Genomic DNA, 20,990 nt, shown 5'->3' with positions numbered 1-20,990 from the left:
ATTGGTCTTGAAGCTTTGTGTATTAATGAGCTGAAGGCCTGCATTCCTGAGTGCGGGGGCAGCAATGCTCTTGGAGATGAGCACGTCATTGACCACTGCTGTAGGTGGGAGTACAGATTCAGTCCGCAGTACATGGCCCATCTACCTTCCTCAAGGGGAAGGGTGGCCATGTACTGTAAGTGACATAGCAGTAGGCACTGACACATTGCAGTCCATATTGACTGTTACAGTGATCTGGACTGGGTAAGCATGTTCAGTGACGATAGACAAAAGATCTTTCTGGGGGACATTCTGGGAAATAATATTCATGGACTCATGGCTATGGGGTGGAATTTTTTTTTATCCCTGAAGGACGCACTCTATGGCCTCATGCACACGACCGTATGTATTTTGCGGTCTGCAAAAAACGGATCCACAAAAAATACGGATGACGTCCGTGTGCATCACGTATTTTGCGGAACGTAACAGCCGGCCCCTAATAGAACAGTACAAACCTTGTCCGTAATGCGGACAATAATAGGACATGTTTTATTTTTTGGCAGAACGGAAATAGGGACATACGGAAACAGAATGCACACGGAGTACCTTCTGTTTTTATTATTATTATTATTATTATTTTTTTTTTTTTTGCGGACCCATTGAAATGAATGGTTCCGTATGCGAATGAAAATACGTTTGTGTGCATGAGGCCTAACTTTGACTTCAGGATGCAGCAATTTTAATCCTTTTAATCTTTTTCTTTTTTTTTCATCTCTGTATTTCAACAGCTATAACTTTGACATTTTAGCATTAATATAAATAAGTTTTATTTTTTAATGGTGTTTACCGTTCAGTATAAGTGACATGATAACTGTATTCTGTGGGTCAGTATGAGACTAAATTTATATAGTTTTTTTTATGTTCCAGTTATTTTTGTTTCTTTGTCGCCATATTCGAAGGCCCATACTTTTTGTTCACTTTTTATTGCATTTTTGTAAGGTTGTTTGAATTATTGCAAGTAATTTGTGCATTTGTTTATGGTGTTTATTGTAAAGGGTAAATAGTGTGTTCTTTTTAATGTACAGGTCCTTGCATATTCTTTAAAAACGTTAATCATAGGATTTTTTAAGTTAACTTTTTTTTCTAATTTTTCAAAACATTTTGGCCCTGATTTATAAAGACTGGCACTGCCATTTGTATCGCCTAGGCGAATCTCAGCCTGACTGTACGCTTAGTGGCCCAAACTAACAGCTTTATAGGGCTCTATAGCTGGGCCATACTTTTCGGCTGTAATATGGACGCTCAAATGCTCCCACATCATGGTTGTTTAAATGAGGCATTGTGCAGAATAAATTACTGTGTGCCCATTACACCCTAGTCCCAAGAAAGTTCATCAGGGGACCAGTAACAAAAATGAACAGTATAAGGCTACTTTCACACCTGCGTTCGGGGCTCCGCTTGTAAGCTCCGTTTGAAGGGGCTCACAAGCGGCCCTGAACGCATCCGTCCGGCCCTAATGCATTCTGAGTGGACGCGGATCCGCGCAGAATGCATCAGTCTGGCGGCGTTCAGCCTCTGCTCCGCTCAGCAAGCGGACACCTGAACGCTGCTTGCAGCGTTCGGGTGTCCGCCTGGCCGTGCGGAGGCAAACTGATCCGTCCAGACTTACAATGTAAGGCTACTTTCACACTAGCGTTCGGAGCGAATCCGTCTGATGTTTCATCAGACGGATCCGCTCCGATAATGCAGACGTTTGCATCCGTTCAGAACGGATCCGTCTGCATTATAACTTAGAAAAATTTCTAAGTCAGAAAGTAGCCTGAGCGGATCCGTTCAGACTTTACATTGAAAGTCAATGGGGAACGGATCCGCTTGAAGATTGAGCCATATATGTGTCATCTTCAAACGGATCCGTCCCCATTGACTTACATTATAACTCTGGACGGATCCGCTCGCCTCCGCACGGCCAGGCGGACACCCGAACGCTGCAAGCAGCGTTCAGGTGTCCGCTCACTGAGCGGAGCGGAGGCTGAACGCTGGCAGGCGGATGCATTCTGAGCGGATCCGCCTCCACTGAGAATGCATTAGGGCCGGACGGCTGCGTTCGGGGCCGCTTGTGAGCCCCTTCAAACGGAGCGCACGAGCAGACACCCGAACGCTAGTGTGAAAGTAGCCTAAGTCAATGGGGACGGATCCGTTTGAAGTTGACACAATATGGCTCAATCTTCAAGCGGATCCGACCCCCATTGACTTTCACACTTAGAATTTTTTTTAAACTATAATGCAGACAGATCCATTCTGAACGGATCCAAACGTCTGCATTATAGGAGCGGATCCGTCTGGGCAGACATCAGACGGACCCGCTCTGAACGCTAGTGTGAAAGTAGCCTAACACTTGCCAAAAATGCAAGACAGCAAATACATCGAAACCGGGCTAGAATCTGCTCGTAGTTACCAGAGTCAGTCGGCTGGACGACACATGGACAACTCTGGTTGGTCCTATCATGCATACCTTTTTGTAGGTGCATGTGATTGTTGTCTACCTTGCTGGGTGAGGATGGAGTGCACTAGGTCAGTGCTCCTCAACTCCAGTCCCCAGGACCCACCTGCCGGTCATGTTTTCAGGATTTCCTTAGTATTGAGCAGGTGATAAAATAAGTGTCAGTGCATCAGGACTTACCACGGGTATTCATTCTGTGGGATATTCTTATATCATGACTGGCAGGTGATGCCTGAGGACTGGAGTTGGGGAACATCGCACTAGGGTGTCCTGGGATCAAGCTGGGTGATTGCTGTGCCTGCCTTTAGGGGGGCAGTGGGCAACCACTGCGACAACAAACACTGGTAATGGGGATCAAAGTGCTGCCCAGGGAACGGAGATACCGGAGGACATAGCAGGAGAACGGAGCGGCGCCCGGGGATAATAGTAAGTGCAGAGAGATCCCCGGGCGCCGCTCCACATGTATGTATACTTAGTTCATAGGGTAAGAATCGGTGAAAGGTCCTCTTTAAACAACACAATGTAACTCCAAGTCAATCGCACTTCTGTGAAATCAAACTGTCCACTTAGGAAGCAACACTGAGTGACAATCAATTTCACATGCTGTTGTGCAAATGGGATAGACAACAGGTGGAAATTATAGGCAATTAGCAAGACACCCCCAATAAAGGAGTGGTTCTGCAGGTGGTGACCACAGACCATTTCTCAGTTCCTATGCTTCCTGGCTGATGTTTTGGTCACTTTTGAATGCTGGCGGTGCTTTCACTCTAGTGGTAGCATGAGACGGAGTCTACAACCCACACAAGTGGTTCAGGTAGTGCAGCTTATCCAGTATGGCACATCAATGCAAGCTGTGGCAAGAAGGTTTGCTGTGTCTGTCAGCGTAGTGTCCAGAGCATGGAGGTGCTACCAGGAGACAGGCCAGTACATCAGGAGACGTGGAGGAGGCCGTAGGAGGGCAACAACCCAGCAGCAGGACTGCTACCTCCGCCTTTGTGCAAGGAGGAACAGGAGGAGCACTGCAAAATGACCTCCAGCAGGCCACAAATGTGCATGTGTCTGCTCAAACGTTCAGAAACAGACTCCATGAGGGTGATATGAGGGCCCGACGTCCACAGGTGGAGGTTGTGCTTACAGCCCAACACCGTGCAGGACGTTTGGCATTTGCCAGAGAACACCAAGATTGGCAAATTCGCACACTGGCGCCCTGTGCTCTTCACAGATGAAAGCAGGTTCACACTGAGCACATGTGACGTGACAGAGTCTGGAGACGCCGTGGAGAACGTTCTGCTGCCTGCAACATCCTCCAGCATGACCGGTTTGGCATTGGGTCAGTAATGGTGTGGGGTGGCATTTCTTTGGAGGGCCGCACAGCCCTCCATGTGCTCGCCAGAGGTAGCCTGACTGTCATTAGGTACCGAGATGAGATCCTCAGACCCCTTGTGAGACCATATGCTGGTGCGGTTGGCCCTGGGTTCCTCCTAATGCAAGACAATGCTAGATCTCATGTGTCTGGAGTGTGTCAGCAGTTCCTGCAAGACGAAGGCATTGATGCTATGGACTGGCCCGCCCGTTCCCCAGACCTGAATCCAATTGAGCACATCTGGGACATCATGTCTCGCTCTATCCACCAACGTCACGTTGCACCACAGACTGTCCAGAAGTTGGCAGATGCTTTTAGTCCAGGTCTGGGAGGAGATCTCTCAGGAGACCGTCCGCCACCTCATCAGGAGCATGCACAGGCGTTGTAGGGAGGTCATACAGGCACGTGGAGGCCACACACACTCCTGAGCCTCATTTTGACTTGTTTTAAGGACATTACATCAAAGTTGGATCAGCCTGTAGTGTGTTTTTCCACTTTAATTTTGAGTGTGACTCCAAATCCAGACCTCCATAGGTTGAAAAATTTGATTTCCATTTTTTTATTTTTGTGTGATTTTGTTGTCAGCACATTCAACTATGTAAAGAACAAAGTATTTCAGAAGAATATTTAATTAACTCAGATCTAGGATGTGTTATTTTTGTGTTCCCTTTATTTTTTTGAGCAGTGTATTATATGTATATTTTGTAATGAATTGCACTTTTTCGTTAGAAGCTGTATTAGTCATGTAGTAGGTGGAAGTAACATTTATTGCCATGCGGTCTGTCCTGCATGACGAATTCTCTGGAAATGCCCAGATATTATAAATATAATCTATTTTCAATTTCTAACATTTATGAAAGATATGCCATGTGACATGATTCTAATAATTTTTTTTGTGTCCTACTCCTTCTTCAGCTTTAAACGGTGTCCTCTTGTCAAGCAATTGGCATCACTGTCTTTGTCAGTGACCACAGAGACCAGTCTCTTAAAGCGGTTTTCCAGGAATTAAGTATTAATGACCTATCCTCAGGGTAGGCTATTAATATCAGATTAGTGGGGGCCCAACTTCCAGCACCCTCACTGATGAGCTGTTGAAGGGGCTGCAGCACTTAGCGTGTAGTATACCAGGCACAGCACTATACATTGTATAGCGGCTATGCTTGGTATTGTAGTTCAATCCCATTCCTTTGAATGGACTGAGCTGCACAATCATCCTGCATTCGTGAGAATAGTCCGGAAGGCACAAGTACTGTGAGCTCTGTAGGCACGTGGGACGCCGCGGCCACAGATACTAACAGTGCAATATTACCAGGTCGCCTATACCAGGATCCAAACTAATTGTGAGTAACCAATATTAACAAGCCGGTTTATAGACTGAAATCGCAAGACTGCATGTCGGAACCTGTACTTATATGACATTCTAGCTGGAGAGATCCGACAGATCGATACATTGTGTATGGTAATCCATGTGGAGAAACAACACATAGCAACAACTTCAATAGACATTGAAATCTCACCAAAGTTGAACAAATCTGCTGGATAAAAGATAATCCCTGCACATCACAGTGCGGTTTCTAATATCTCTATACTGCTGGAGGAACTATAACATTTGTACCTTTGCAGCCATAATACTTTTGCAATTCTAATCTTGCTGGATGAAATACAATCTTGACTATTACTGGATAAAATACAATTGCTCATCGTAGCACTATTGCTGACCTGCTGGATGGAACTTATTTTTATTTTTTATTATTATAAACTTTTTATTTACTTTTTTCTCATCTCTATCTTTTGTGGTTTCTAAATATTGCGGTCATAATACTGATGGATGGCATATCATTTCCATCACTGTTGGATAAAATACAATTGTCCTCCATAGTGCAGTGGGAACATCGCGGACCTGCTGGATGAAACAGAACGCAACGTCCTTTTAGTAACATTATTGCGGTTTTCACCCTATTGTGGTTATATATTGCCTATAATTGTGTCCATCGATGAAAGTTTTGCACCTTTTGACAATTCATTTTTATTCTACATACTAAATCTAGGAGGTCCCATTGTGGATGGTCTTATAACTATTTTCCTTTTGCAGGTTCACATATTTTTGCATATATTTTTTCACATATCATATTGTGGTGTTATCTTGGATCAATCGTAAAAGATTAATTTATATTCTATTTTATTTTTATATATACTATTAGGTTGTATTAAGAGACAATCATCCCAAGGATCGAACCATATTAAAGTCTTATCCCACTACGGTCACTATATATTAAGACCTTTTTTTGACGAATATCTTGAATATCAGTGATTTCATATAACCTTTTAACACATTGTTTTATATGTATAATAAATATTTAGTACGTATATAAGGAAGCATCTGTGTATACATTACATATACATATTCCGTATGAGGTGTGCACAACCAACCTATATTCTATATTTAGGCCTTGTGAATGATTGATGTGATGTCACAGGCCAAAGAAGCCACCACAACGCTTGCCTGAGCACAGTGATCCCTTATGACAGATGATTGGTGGCGGTGCCTCTAGTCAGATATTCATGAGCTGTAAACAGGTCATTGGTATTTAAATCCTGGAAAACCCCTTTAACATAAGTAATAAATAGTTTAAAATATGAGCTTGAGAACAGGACATGTGGCCTCACCTGTGGAGGCTATAAATGGATAGTTGACTAGGAGTACAGCTTATGAAAATGACATCTTTGTTTGATGATACCATATTGATATCTTTTCTGTTTCAGACACTCATCGTGCCTTGCAGGCAGTAGACCGCCTGCAGGTCAAGGTTCGAGATCGTGGCGATGCAGCAAATGAGGAAAAGTTGTGTTTATTAAAATCTGTCTTACAAAGTCCTCTCTTCAACCAAATTTTAAGCTTACAGTCTTCAATTCACCACATAAGAGAACAGGTAGGGAAAATGTTTCATGTTACAGTTTCTCCAGGTAAACTCTTCATTTGAGATGTCAAATTCAAGATGTCAGCTTTGATGAGCAGGATTTAGTTAGAACTGGAATCTGTGCTCTTAAGGTGCATTTCCACACCCCGAGGAGAAGCAGATTGTCAGGAAGGAATCACTAGTGCTCACTAAGAGGAGGTGATTTACATGCGGTGATCACCTCCACAGTGTGAGGACAAGGGATTGCTCTTACCATCGCTCGTCCTTGTGCAGCATGGTTTCTGGGCAGTAGATCTCTGTCTAGACAGCCCCATCTGCTGCCTCGAAACCATAATTTAGGTGCGCTTGTTAATCGGGTGATCTTCTGCACCTTCAGGTGGGTAGATTGTCGGAAACAAGCAAATAGGTCCAAGTACAGGAATAACATATATAACTTTGATAATGATATACTAAGTCAGCGAAACTGAAATTGAACTTAGTATTTGTGTAGCTAAAGGGAAAGATACAAAGCGGATGGAATATGGTGTATTCATTAATTAATCAGAAATTCTGAGATAACTGTACTGGAGAATAGTTTACAGGGTGTAATAGAAAGTAACTAACAATGCCTACGATAGCTGTCCCCGTGCATCAATGGTTTGTGGCATTGTTTGTGAATGTCTCCATCCATCTCAGGATTTGGGGATGAACTCTATAATTTACTTAATACTGATGACCTTTCCTCAGGATTGGTCATCAGTTTCTGATCGGTGGGGGTCCTTCTTACAGCCTTCTCACAACTTGGGTTAGGCCAGTGCCGATACATACATCGGTCATGTGTCCTAGGCGCCATAGAACAGAATGGGGCTGAGCACGATACAAAGCACAGCCGCTGTACAGTGTACTGTGCTATGCTTGGTGAGCATGGAGAAGGCCGCAACGCTCCCTGTAGTGCCGGTGCCTTCTCAAACAGCTGATCAGTGGGGGTCCCGGGTGTCGGACCCCCACGGATCAGTATCAAAGTCCTGGAAAACCCTTTTAATTCTATGTTGGGAATATCTGTATGGAAGCATTCCGTAGTGGGGTTTCTCTCCGTGACTCCGCACCGCAAAAAAGTGGGCATGCGCTACTTTTTTGCTGTGTGGACGGATCACTGACCTATTCAAGCTGAATGGGTCTGGATCCATCTGCAGAATCCGCACGGATGTTGCCCATGCATTGGGGACAGGAAATTGAGACCATGCTGAGCTGTTGACAACATTAGGTAGGTAGGGGGTGGGGAGAGCAGTGCAGACATAACTGTTGTATGCTTTATTCATCAGGAGTAGCGTGAACATGAAGGCAGGGCTTCAAGTGCCGCGGAGGCGGAGCTTCATTAGGAATCGCTCTCTGCACAGCCCCTCTGCTCTGAAATCATCCAGCCAGGAGACCAGTACCTCGGTCACTCCGAATAGAGGAGGGGGGCTGTGAAGCCGCGCGATGCAGAGATCATTTCCTGGTGAAGCCCTGCCCAGGGCACTTGCAGTAGCAGAATTTGGAAGAATAAAGGTAGATTACCAGTGGATTTGCTGTCGCGGATTTTCGTGCAGCATATCTGTAGAATTATACAGTACCAGTAGTGAATGAGTTTTCTGCAATTCTTATTCACACATGGCAGAAAAAATCTGAAGCAGAAACGGACCTGTGGTGTGAACTTTAAATCTGCAGCATGTCCCTTTTTCCACGGATTGTATTGCTGATTTCACCCTTTCCAGTGCAAAAAATGAAATCTGCCTTGTAGGCCTCATGCACACGGCCGTTCCATGTATTGGGGACCGCTTGAATGGGTCCGTGGTCAGTCCGCACCGCAAAAAGATATGACATGTCATATTTATTTGCGGTGCGGAACCACGGAAGCATCTCCGCATACGGCCTTGTGCATGAGGCCTTATTTGCAGCATTTTAGCAACCAAATCAGCAGCATACACACACACACACACACACACACCATTTGGTGCATTTTTTTTCCTGCTGCAGATACGCTACAGATTATTTTCTGGAGCAAATCCCATGTGAACCTACCCTCAAAGACCAAAGTTCATATTCCCACTACTGCTGATGAGGAAAGCTCTTCAAAGAGACAGTACCTAAGCTATCAGCAGTTTAGCTTGGTAAATACTGCTGACAGTTTCACTTTAAAATTGCTGGTCTATTTAGAAAAAAAAAGTGATGGTTCTGCAAGCAAGTTCAGTCAGTCTTTTCTGCGGTTGTGTTCGGCGTTTCAGTTTTTTCCGTGCGGGTGCAATCCGTTTTTGATGCGTTTTTTCACACGCATGAAAAAGAAACTGAAGAATTCCAAACTACATCTCCAAGCAACCATCAGTGAAAAATGCATTGCATCTGGACTGCCTCCGGAAGCAATGCGTTTTTCACTGAAGCCCCATTCACTTCTATGAAACCAGAACTGCGTGAAAAATGCAGCACTTTCCTGAATGCAGAAATGATGCGTGAAAAACTACGATTATGTGCACAGACCCATTAAAATAAATGGGTCAGGATTCAGTCCGTATGCTTCACGCATCGCACCTGGACTGCAAACTCTCTCATGTGAAAGAGGCCTGATGAATATTTGAATATACTTTACTACAGTGACAGTGGAGTGACTGGACAGATGCAGCATGTCCAGAGTGTCTCTGGCATTGGGAAGTTGAAGGCAGGCAGTGCTGATGTAAGACCTATGATTGTACTGTAAGCAGAATTGTTATCTAATGCCAGACTGGGCTTTGCTTATCTTTAACATTCCTTTAATTTGAAACAAAATGTTTTAGCTTTTACTGTAATTTTACATGAGGCCACCTCTGGAAATTTGTGGGCTCCATACAGCCAAGGAATGTCTAGGCCCTGGGAGGTGGATCAGGAAACAACCAGGCTGGGGTTCCTTTGGAAGGCCACAGATGCAGTAAATTGAAAAAGAGAAGCACAAAGTAGAAGAACTTGGTGGAAAAGGGTGGGACACAAAGTGTGGGGACCCTTTAGAGGAAAGGAGCAATGGTAAAGAAAAGCGACATGGACTGTAGGGTGGGCAGAGGGGGAGAAACAGGTTGGCAAGGACTCTGTGGAGGGACAGGGGGAGATGGTGATGTTCTAGGGGCTCTGGTGGAAGACACTAGGTGGTAAGACTGTATAGAGGAAGGGAACACAACATGGCAGGTGTGAGAGCTCAAGGGTGAGAAGCTGGCTGGTGGGGAGGTTGTGGAGTGTGGGCAATGAGGGCCTTGGAAATGTAAAAGTACCACTGATCAGGGGAGGGGGGCTGACTGGGGAACTCTGTGTAAGGTAAAGGGGAGATAGTAGCTAGGCAGAGGGAACATGTAAGATAATAGGAGGTACAGAGGGTATAATTTGTCTCACATTTTTCCTTTCAGGTGAATGCCACACCAACTGGATCATCAGGAACAGAATTTGCACAGATCTCTCCATTTGGATCAAGCTCTCTTTCAACACAGACTGAGCCCTACCCATTGGCCCAGCAGAATGGTAGTCAATTTAACTCTGAGGAAACTTTTGTACCATCTTCATTTCCTCAGATCAACGGCAAACAGGCTAATGAGGATTTTGACCAAATTGTCAAACGGATGGCTCAAGTATGTATTATTTTTTTTCAATTTAATTTTTTATTTTCTTATGGGCATGTTCCTCAAAATACGTTAACCTACAGAAAATTGTGAGGTTTACATGATGTAACGAGCAATTATTTTTGCTATTTTGTTATATATTAGAATTCCACATAGAAGACAGTGGAGACTAAAGTGTGGATCCATGCTTCATCCTCTATTAACTTATAAGTGGCAAATTTGAAAACACATTAGTATTCATAATTGTAACTCCCTCTTCTGCTGCTCTGCACAGTTATCAAAGTCTTTCCATCTACTGTATTTTACAGTGTATTAGCATTGAAATGAGCTGTGGCCTATTATGTCCTTTCAAAACACTGTTGAATATATCGATGTATATTGCCTCTTGCTATTATATAGAGTCGTCAGATGGAAACACTGGACCTGGATAAACCTGCAAGCGATAGCCTTGGGTTTAGTGTTGTTGGCCTTAAGAGTGAGAACCGAGGAGAACTTGGGATATTTGTACAGGACATTCAAGATGGAGGTGTTGCTCATAGGTGAGAGTTTCCCTTGATTGGGGACTGATGCTATTTGTGAAATTGATGTTGCCTTCAAAAAACCCTCATATAATATACTGATGATGTTCATACAGAAAGCTTATGTAAAATCACAGCTGATGCACATGTAGAATTGTGTTTTCAGCATCGTCCCTATTATTTCTCTTCTTCATTATGTTTAAGGGATGGACGGTTGAAGGAATTTGATCAGATTCTCTCCATTAACGGTCAACCTCTTGATCAAACAATTACACATCACCAAGCTATTCACTTACTGCAGCGGGCAAAGGATTATGTGCAGCTGGTGATTGCAAGAGGCCCATTACCCCAACTAGCTAGTCCTGTGGTATCTCGCACGCCGTCTGATGCCAGCACCGTGTCGGCACTTTCAAGTCCTGTGAGTACTGTATTGATTAGGCATTGAATAGGTATATCAAGTTAGATAAAATGACAAGATACATTGGCATACACATATATTAGACGACCTTCCGTGGTATTTGAAATCTGTCCGATGGTACCCGCTTGGCACACAAAATACACTTATGTGTGAGCCTGTATTCATACAAAACTGTTAAACCCCCCCCAAAGCAAACACAATTCCTTTGTTGTCCCTATGAGACCCCTTCCATTCAGAATGAAGCTCTTTGGGCCAGAGTGGTACTGAACTGCAATACCAGGCTCACCCTGGAAGGGGTCATAGAATTGGGCTCCCACCAGCGACCAAACGATAGGTCACATTTGTTTAAAAAAATAAATAAAATTGGAAAACCCTATAAACCTTTCAGATGATCAGTGTTGCTTTTTCTTCAGAAATCCTATATACATTCATAGGCAAGTGACTTTACCATGGTGGCAGGGCTTTTGTCAGTTTGCAAAAGAAACTGGACTATTGTACTTTAATAGGCTTAAATGAAGAAAATACGGTAACGCCTCAGTCTTTTTGTTTCATGCTCATCAGATGAACTGGCAGCATGTGGAGACTATAGAACTGGTAAATGACGGCTCAGGTTTGGGCTTTGGAATTGTTGGAGGAAAATCAACTGGAGTTATAGTCAAAACCATTCTACCTGGAGGAGTCGCAGACCAGGTATGTGTCTTTTGTCGTTGGACCTGCTTGTTAATGTAGTTTGATGGCACCAGCTAAAATCAGAGTTGTAGCCCAGCTTTGTTTTTTGGTTTGTCAGCTTCTTTACTCCTTGGCTTCCCTCACCTTCTCTCACCTACATTTGTGAGAGGTAGATATGCACCGCACTCACCGATTTTGTTCTTAATCCATACTGCAGATAAAACATTTGGTATTGGGTCTGTAGCAGAGCTCCTTATAAGAACTAATCCATGTCAGATCTTAGGAGTTCTACTACAAGCCCGATATCATGTATTCTATCCAGAATGTGGATTAAGAACAACGTTGCATTACAATGCATCTTACTCTACTTACTACTGTGAATATTTTCATGTTCCTGTGCTTTGGAGCACCTCAATAGAAATAACAGAAGTTGTACCTGTGTTTGACATGACCACCTGCTTGAGTATATGTGATTTAGTGCTGATTGCTCTATTGCAGGGCTGTCAAACTCATTTTCACCTAGGCCCACATGAGCGTTTTGGTTGCCTTCAAAGGGCCATTGAGCACACAATGCAAGCTAGTGCCCACTTCCTGTTCTGGCACCACCCCGTCTGCCAAGCACTGGCTGCCTTCCAGTTTAGGGCTCATGCACACATACGTAAGAGCTATGTGCCCATGCTGCGGACAGCAAATGGCAATCCGCAATATACGACTGCTGGCCGCGTGCACTCCTTGCTGCGGATGTGGACCCATTGACTTGAATGGGTCCACGATCCACAAGATATGTTCTATCTTTTGCTGTGCGGAGGCACATACCCCAAAGCCCATGGAAGCTCTTCGCAGTGTTTCCGTGGGCTTCCCATCCATGTATCTGTTCTGCAAATGATAGGATATGTCCTATCTTTGGCCATACCTTGCGGATCGTGGACCTATTCAGGTCAATGGGTTTGCGTCTGTGGTCTGCAATACGGGCACGGAGCCCTTACGGTTGTGTGCATTTGCCCTTTCTCAGTTTACATTACTGGCAGAACCTGCCCTATACAAATCAGCTCCCCAGAGACCTTACGTCGGGGGTTCACTTTTTATACTCCTTTAGTCATGAGTCCTCCTTGAAGCTCACTCTCTTGACTTAGCTGCTGCCATGTTGCTTCCTTCACACACTTAAGAATGGACAATCGAGTGAGGACTCTCCTGTGACAGTGAAGTGGGGACTTGCCTGACAACACTCTCTTAGACACGATGGCAACAGCATCTCTTACTGTTGTGGAGGAAATGGAAACAGCGGCAGCCCAGCCTGAAGCTTGTCTATGCTTCTGGTGCCCAAGCCGATCACCGTGCAAGCATCTGTAGAAGCCTTGCCAGAGTTGCACCTCCCAGGCAGACCCTCGCTAGATTGTCCGTTCTTTAGTGTGTGAGTGAGGGAAATGTCTTGCAATGGCCACAGCATGTCCTAATTTCTTCCGCATTTGGACCTTGTGTCAGCCGCATAAAATGACCTGTCAGGCCAGATTCATGGGTCTTGTTTGACGCGTGCTTTATTTGATTATTTGGGAGAGGTAAATCTGCATCCACCACAGGGAGCCGCAGCCATTCTACTAGCTTTGGGTGAGATTCACAAAGTCTCCATGGGTCTGTCTATGAGCCACAGTAAAAATCCCCTAAAATGTCAGACTAGGTCATTTTCCATAGGGAAACATGTCACTAGTCCTGCAATTTTACTATCACTTACCAGTGATACATTAGAGGCCAGTTTGATTTCTTGCAAAAGCATTGCAGTATCTGATGAAGAAATGTGTTATCCAAAAGTTGTAATTGTGGACTGCGATGTATTGGAATGATACTGACATGCTTTTTCATATTTTTTTATATTTCAGCATGGTAGGCTGTGCAGTGGGGACCATATATTAAAAATAGGTGACACAGATCTTGCTGGAATGGGCAGTGAACAGGTTGCCCAGGTTTTGAGGCAGTGTGGAAACCGTGTAAAGCTGGTTGTTGCCAGAGGCTCTTTGGGGGATCCGACCTCAGTGGTCTCTACTGGGATTCAGACGCCTCCATTAACAACTTCTACACCGGAACTGCAGGTTTGAATAAGTGAAAACTCTCTTCTAACTCTGATTTACATGCTACCTTCAAATGAAATGACTTTACCATATAAAATCCGTTATGCCCCTAAATATGTATTGGTTGTATGGTTATGGCTACCTACAAGAACTTTCCATTTCTTCCTCAGTACCTTCTCAAACCTTCTGCACTAGTCCATCCATTAAGTACCTGCTCACTAGAGCAGGAAGAGGCTGGACAAACTCTAGGAATAGTCCTAGCTTCTTATGGGTTGTCTTAATTTATCCTCTGCCTGTTCGGAGCCTGCTGAACCACATGCAGCATTGGCACTACCACCACAATAATACACCATGTTTGGGGCAATAGGTCCCTCCATTGTAAACTTGGCTCTGTGACGGAATTGTAAAAACCTATAAATGATGTTCATATCCCTCTTATTGATATGTAAGAATTTAAGCATAAATGTAATATCTCACCGTCATCATCGTTTTATTGTCATTGATGCAGAAGTCCTGAATTACTGGCTACACGTGCAAACTGAACTTGGAGAGGGGCAACTAGGACATAGATGTGGATGGTGATTTAGGACCCACACAATGTCCCAGTGACGATGCTGACGAGAAGAAACAGGATTTGAAAAACATGGCTGCTTTTTTCCAGAAACAGTGCCATGCTTTTTCATGGGTTGTGTTTTTGGTACTACAGCTGAACGCCATTGAATTAAATGGGGCTTAGCTGCAATACTGCACACAGCCTGTGGATAGATGTGGCACTGTTTTTGGAGAAAAAAACAACTATGTTTTTGCAATAATGTACTTCCCCTTGACTTACTTATTATTACACAGTACATATCTCCCAGAGATCCCATTTTGACGAAAGCAGCGCACGTGCGTGAGCTCTGTTTCATTCAAATCTAGAAACGCTGGATATCCATTCCAGTGAACACAAGGGTCTGACCTCCGCCAATCAGAAACTTATTACCTATCCTGTGAATTGAAGATAAATGTTTGTTATTGGACAACTCCTTTAAAAGGCTTGTCCGCTTTTTACTATTGATGACCTATCCTCAGGCTAGGTCATCAATATCAGATCAGCGGGGGTGCAACTCCTGGCACCCCCGCCGATCAGATGTTTGAAGAGAAAGCAGCGCTGCCTTCTCTGCTCAGCAATTGCAGTGGTGAGCAGGTGTAATTACAAGTGTGGCGTCCCCATTCACTTCTATGCGAAACCTTCTTCCTATGCACTTTGAACAGACAGCCGTCTCATATCAGTGAATGGGGGCGCCATACTTGTAATTACACCTGCTCCCCACTGCAATTGCTGCGGCCAGCAGGTAATCGGAGCAGAGAAGGCAGCCTTTTCTTCAAACAGCCGATTGGTGGTGGTGCCAGGAGTCAGACCTCCGCCGATCCGATATTGATGACCTATCGTGAGAATAGGTCATCAGAAGTAAAAAGCGGACAACCCCTTTAAGAATGCTTTGTGGATTGTCTAGATTTACCTTCAGGTCCTAATAAAACCCTACTGTGGTAATGGCTGATGCTGATTATTTTATGTGTCTGTTAGTTGTAATGTATTCAGTGTGTGCTCCTTATTCTCTAGGCTAATGTTGGAATGTTAAAAAGAGATACAGGCAGTGAAACCTTTGACGTCAAACTATCCAAGAATGCTCAGGGCTTAGGAATAACTATTGCCGGTTATGTTGGTGACAAAAATGCAGGCAAGTACCTTCTGCACTTTAGTCTGACGTTACCTTTCTATGGGTGCCATACTGGGTTGTAACACGGGGCCCACCCCGTTAGCGTGCGGTTATTCTGGTAGGACAAATTGGACCAAAAGCAGCAAGAAGAACAAAGTACAAACCCTTACTTGATTGTTCCCCTGTTTACAGAGCCCTCTGGTATTTTTGTGAAAAGCATTACGAAAGGCAGTGCCGTGGAGCAGGATGGAAGGATCCATGTTGGCGATCAGATCATTGCTGTAAGTATGAATTCTGGGTACAGGCTATCAAGATTATTCTCTGTCATTGTCTTACCTCATCTACTTATACTTGAACAGCACACAGCCATATAGCCACCTTTTCATGATTCTCCCATCCATAGAACATGAGCATTTTTAGGAAATATTTAAACCCTTATTGTGCATGCACAGTGCAGAGGGGTGTCCACAGCTTGATCAGTTCATTGGCCAAGACGCCCTCATTCCTCACCTTTTCAAAAGGTTGTCTGGGATTTTTTAAAAATTGGCATGGATTTAAAAAAATATATATTATGTTCACCCGTTTAATCGACGGCCAGTCTTGAGCAGCCAATCGCTGGCCTCGGCGGTCACATGCTGTGGAGGTTAGTGATTGGCTGCAGTAGTAATATGGATGCACAGCATGTCATTGCGGTGAGGATAGCTTCTTTTTTTTTTTTTGTTAATTAGCTGTCCTGATCTTTGCCAATTTTTGTAAATCCCAGAAAGCAATGAATTATGATTGTTACGATGAAGTCAATTTTTGCATTCTTATTATTTGTATTATAATTATTGGTTTACAGTAAAGTGATTTATTCTTTTTTTTTTTTTTTGTGAAGGTAGCTTGTTATTTTTCCTGGGATCATAATGTCTCCATCTCATTATGTGCCATGTAGAGTAAAGCAGATGGTGTGATATATTCTAAGAGGGTGTGTTGTTTGTTTTGTAGAAGAACAAAGATTATTTAAAAGCAGATTAACAGTCATCTGGACATCAATCTGTTCTATCTGCCCAAACTTTATTAAAATAACTGCTACTAAATCAATTTACCAATATGTCTAGGTTGATGGAACCAATCTCCAGGGTTACACCAACCAGCAAGCTGTGGAAGTCTTGCGTCACACAGGGCAGACTGTCCACCTAACATTAATTCGGAGGGGACAAAAACAAGATGTCATCTGTCATCAAACTGAAGAATGTGGCAGATCAATTGACCAAACTGTGGCATTAGAAAATGTAGAGGATGACCAAGGTAAAGCCTTCCTTCAGATAAATGGTTTCTGTAGATGATAAAGTTTAGAGTGTTCCCAGTAACAACACTTAGAAGTGCCTGATCATGGGGGGGAAGGAAGGGTGGCTGCAACTACTGGGACCTTCTCTGACCACGGTAGTGGAGGTCCCAGAGTCTCCTACCAGAATGTAGTGGTGGAGTGCATGCGTGATCACTAGTGATGAGCGAACATTTGTTTTCAAGTTCGGCATACAGGTTACGGATTCTGCTACGACGAACCACAACTGAATTCTATGGCGGCATGCACCATGGAAGCCATTCCATATTGCATTCCATCATAATAGAAGTTTATGCGCTATTGTGATGGAATGCCTCTTATAGGCTTCCGTGGTGCATGCCGTCATAAAATTCCGTTATGGGCCGTGGTAGCAGGATCCATAACTGGATTCTTAGATAAACCGAACCTGTATGCCGAACTTGAAAAACGAGTTCGCTCATCACTAGTGATCACCACTCCATTTACATCTTCGGAACTGCGCAGTGCTGAGATCAGACTCTTAGGCCCCTTTCACACGAGCGAGTTTTCCACGCGGGTGCAATGCGTGACGTGAACGCATAGCACCCGCACTGAATCCTGACCCATTCAATTTAATCGGTCTGTGCACATGAGCATTTTTTTTTTTTCACACATCAGTTCTACATTGCGTGAAAAACGCAGCATGTTCTATATTCTGCGTTTTTCACGCAGCCCAGGCCCCATAGAAGTGACTGTGTCTGCGTGAAAAACACATTGTATCCGGAAGCAAGTGCGGATGCGATGCGTTTTTCACTGATGGTTGCTAGGAGATGTTGTTTGTAAACATTTTGTTTTTATCACGCGTGTGAAAAACGCATTGCACCCGTACGGAAAAAACTGAACAGCTGAATGCAATCGCAGACAAAACTGCCTGAACTTGCTTGCAAAATGGTGCGAGTTTCCCTGAACGCATCCGGACCTAATCCGTCACGCTCGTGTGAAGGAGGCTTTATACTCTGTGGATAGGGGACTAGTGTTTTAGTGGGAACATCCCTTTTAATGGTCAGTAAAATTGGTTTTATGATTATTCTGGGTAAAACAGGTTATTCCCCATGGGATGAAAATTAAACCGTTGAGAGTCTAACCGCTGGGACCCCTGCTGATCATAAGAAGGGATGTTCCTCTATGGTACCATTCCTCCATAAGCGCTGTAATCTCCGGTAGTCCCAGAGAGCTGAAAGGAGCAGCAGCACTCCTACTCGACTCCGTATAGGGAGACGCAGGACTCTCATATTTATGTTTGAGGGTTCGTGCTGGTCGGAGCCAGTGGATAGGGGATAACTTGTTGCTATTGGAATAACCTTTTAAAGGGAACCTGTCATCAACTTTCTGCTGACCGTACTGAGGGCAGTATAAAATGGTGACAGAAATGCTGATTTCAGCGGTGTCTCTCATCAGCTAAAAGTAAGTGGTTGCTGAGAACCAGCCTCATAAAATCATTGCAGCCCAGGCCTTGAAAAGAGTCAAATCTACTTGAGAAGAGTCCTGGTTATTCATAATCTCCTGCTCTCCCGTCCATCTGCTGATGATTAGCAGTTCTCTCCTAGACAGAGAGGGAGAAAACTAGGTAGAAAACTGTCAGTCATCAGCAGGTGGGTGAGGAGAGCAGGAATTCATGGATAACCAGGACTCTTCTCAGGTGGCCGGGACTCTTTTCCAGGCCCAGTCTGCAATTATTGTGAGGTTGGTTCTCGGCAACCTTTTACTTTTAGCTGATGAGTGACACACCGCTGAAATCAGCATTTCTGTCACCATTTTATACTGCCCACAGTACGGTCAGCATAAAGTTGATGACAGGTTCCCTTTAAGTCCTTGAGTTCTGCTTTGCATTAAAAGGCCTCATGCACACAACCGTAATTTTGGTCCTCATCCAATCTCCATGCTGTCCACATCTGTATGTCTATTCCACTGCACCACAGAAAATATAGAACATGTCCTATTCAGGTCTATTTTGCAGACAAAAATAGGCATTTTTACAAGAGTGCGGGATGTGTGGAACGGGAAAGTGCGGGATGAACACAGGGTGTATACATGTTTAGCTGATCCACGGTTTGCAGTCCGCAAAATGGATATATTCGCATTCATGTTGTTTGTTTCTTTTTAATATAGTGTAGAGGTGGGGATGTTAAACATTTTATTAGTGAAAGATGTTTCTTTGTACTAGAAAACAGAGTGTAAAGAGCCTTTAAGGCAAAGCTCTAACTGAGCATTGCTAAGGAGTCAGTCTTCAGTTCTACTGAGCGCTGAAGACACCTGTGTAACACGCAGAGGCTCCTAGCCTGCCTCTTGTTACTACCGCTGTCCCTGACTACTGTATGTCCCTTATCACTGTCCATCTCCCTGCTCATATGACTTAACAAACTGAGCGCTGAAGACGCCAAGTGTAACAAGTCAGTTATGGGATGGGCGTGAGATGGTTAAAAAAAAATATAAAAAATTAGCTTGTATTCACCACGTTAAAACCCTTCCAAAAAAGAAACATGTCCACTCTCTTTCAAGAAAAGCGCTATACCTGTTCACGTATTTTTATTTTTTTCTGCGGGAATACCCCTGTAAGTAATTTATACAAAGTCAAAATGCATATTGAAATGCATTGACGTGTGAGGGGCTAAGTATGGCTATGTACACCTTTTGGGGTCTTTTTTTTTTTTTTTATGATTGCATTCAACTCATTTTTGCCTAAAAATCATATTTTTAATTGGCCTTTATTAAAAATATTGAGCTGTTCAGTCACAAGGGGTTGTTTTTCTAACTGTGTCCCTGGTACTTTCACTTTGTGCCCATCTAATTACCTTTTCTGAGAGGTCATAAACACTTATGTAAAACTACTTTGTATCTGCACAGACGGATCCGCACCAATAATGCAAACGTTTCTATCCGTTCAGAACGGATCCATTTGCATTATTCATAAAAAAAAAAAAGTCTAAGTCAAAACTGATCCGTCCTGACTTACATTGAAAGTCAATAGGGGACGGATCCGTTTTCAATTGCACCGTATTGTAGTGAAAAACGGATCCATCCCCATTGACTTACATTGTAAGTCAGGACGGATCCGTTTGGCTCCGCATCGTCAGGCGGACACCAAAACGCTGCAAGCTGCGTTTTTGGGACCGTCTAAAAAACACAACGGAGGTCAAACGCAGCCAAATTGATGCATTCTGAACGGATCCTTATCCATTCAGAATGCATTGGGGCTGAACTGATCCGTTTTGGGCCGCTTGTGAGAGCCCTGAAAAGGATCTCGCAAGCGGACCCAGAAACGCAAGTGTGAAAGTAGCCTAAGCTGCATTCTTATCAGTAAGATAAGGATTGAGCTTTAATGAGTGTTTATGATGTGAGAGAGCAGAGATAAGGAGGCCGTCTGCTCCTCAGATGACGGAAAATCTACAGGCCGCTAGTAGAGCATGTCAGCTCTGTACAGAAAAAAGGATTCCATATTGTTAATAAAGACCAATTGAAAAAAATATTTTTTTAGCTCAAAATAAGTATAATGCAATAATAATAAAAAAAATTGCCCCCAAAGGTGTACATGGCCTTTAAGTGTGCATGTATATATGGGTTTTGGGAGGGAGAGGGAGTTGTCAACGACATGCGTCTAATGTGTATGGCCATCTCACAGTCGGCGCACAAGATACGCGCCCAGAACTTTTTTTCTGTCTAAGATGCAGGTATGTTTTTGCCATTACAGAGTTTACATCTTGGTTACTGTCATTGGAAGAGGCTCACATTGAGGACTGCCTATTGTATTGCAGTTTATATGCCAGCGCACATTGTGAATTACTTTCACGTATGCCATATACTTTATTTTACAGAAAATAGGACTCCACTGCTATCATCAGTGATCAGTACCACTGCCAAGCAGCCTGCATCAAAAGGAAAAAGCGGACAAACAGGTACAGGTTTCCATAGTGTGCTGCATGGGAA

General features: G+C 43.7%; 1 protein-coding gene across 8 annotated transcripts in view; it reads left to right on the top strand.

The window, feature by feature from the left end:
• Window positions 1-20,990, top strand: part of MPDZ (multiple PDZ domain crumbs cell polarity complex component) — a 175,900-nt gene that overhangs the window by 15,610 nt on the left and 139,300 nt on the right. For all 8 annotated transcript variants that reach the window (XM_040417156.1, XM_040417155.1, XM_040417153.1 and 5 more), the window contains exons 3-12: window positions 6,606-6,772; window positions 10,144-10,362; window positions 10,753-10,892; window positions 11,076-11,289; window positions 11,851-11,979; window positions 13,833-14,042; window positions 15,625-15,742; window positions 15,914-16,002; window positions 16,822-17,011; window positions 20,879-20,959. In XM_040417156.1, the coding sequence (XP_040273090.1) occupies window positions 6,606-6,772; window positions 10,144-10,362; window positions 10,753-10,892; window positions 11,076-11,289; window positions 11,851-11,979; window positions 13,833-14,042; window positions 15,625-15,742; window positions 15,914-16,002; window positions 16,822-17,011; window positions 20,879-20,959 (1,557 nt within the window). The remainder of the gene's footprint in view (window positions 1-6,605; window positions 6,773-10,143; window positions 10,363-10,752; window positions 10,893-11,075; window positions 11,290-11,850; window positions 11,980-13,832; window positions 14,043-15,624; window positions 15,743-15,913; window positions 16,003-16,821; window positions 17,012-20,878; window positions 20,960-20,990) is intronic.

The sequence above is a fragment of the Bufo bufo genome, chromosome 2 (genome assembly GCF_905171765.1).
Source record: "Bufo bufo chromosome 2, aBufBuf1.1, whole genome shotgun sequence".
NCBI classification, from domain to species: Eukaryota; Metazoa; Chordata; class Amphibia; order Anura; family Bufonidae; genus Bufo; species Bufo bufo.
The sequence above is the reverse complement of the archived record's forward strand: the minus strand, read 5'-3'. Positions and strand labels throughout refer to the sequence as shown.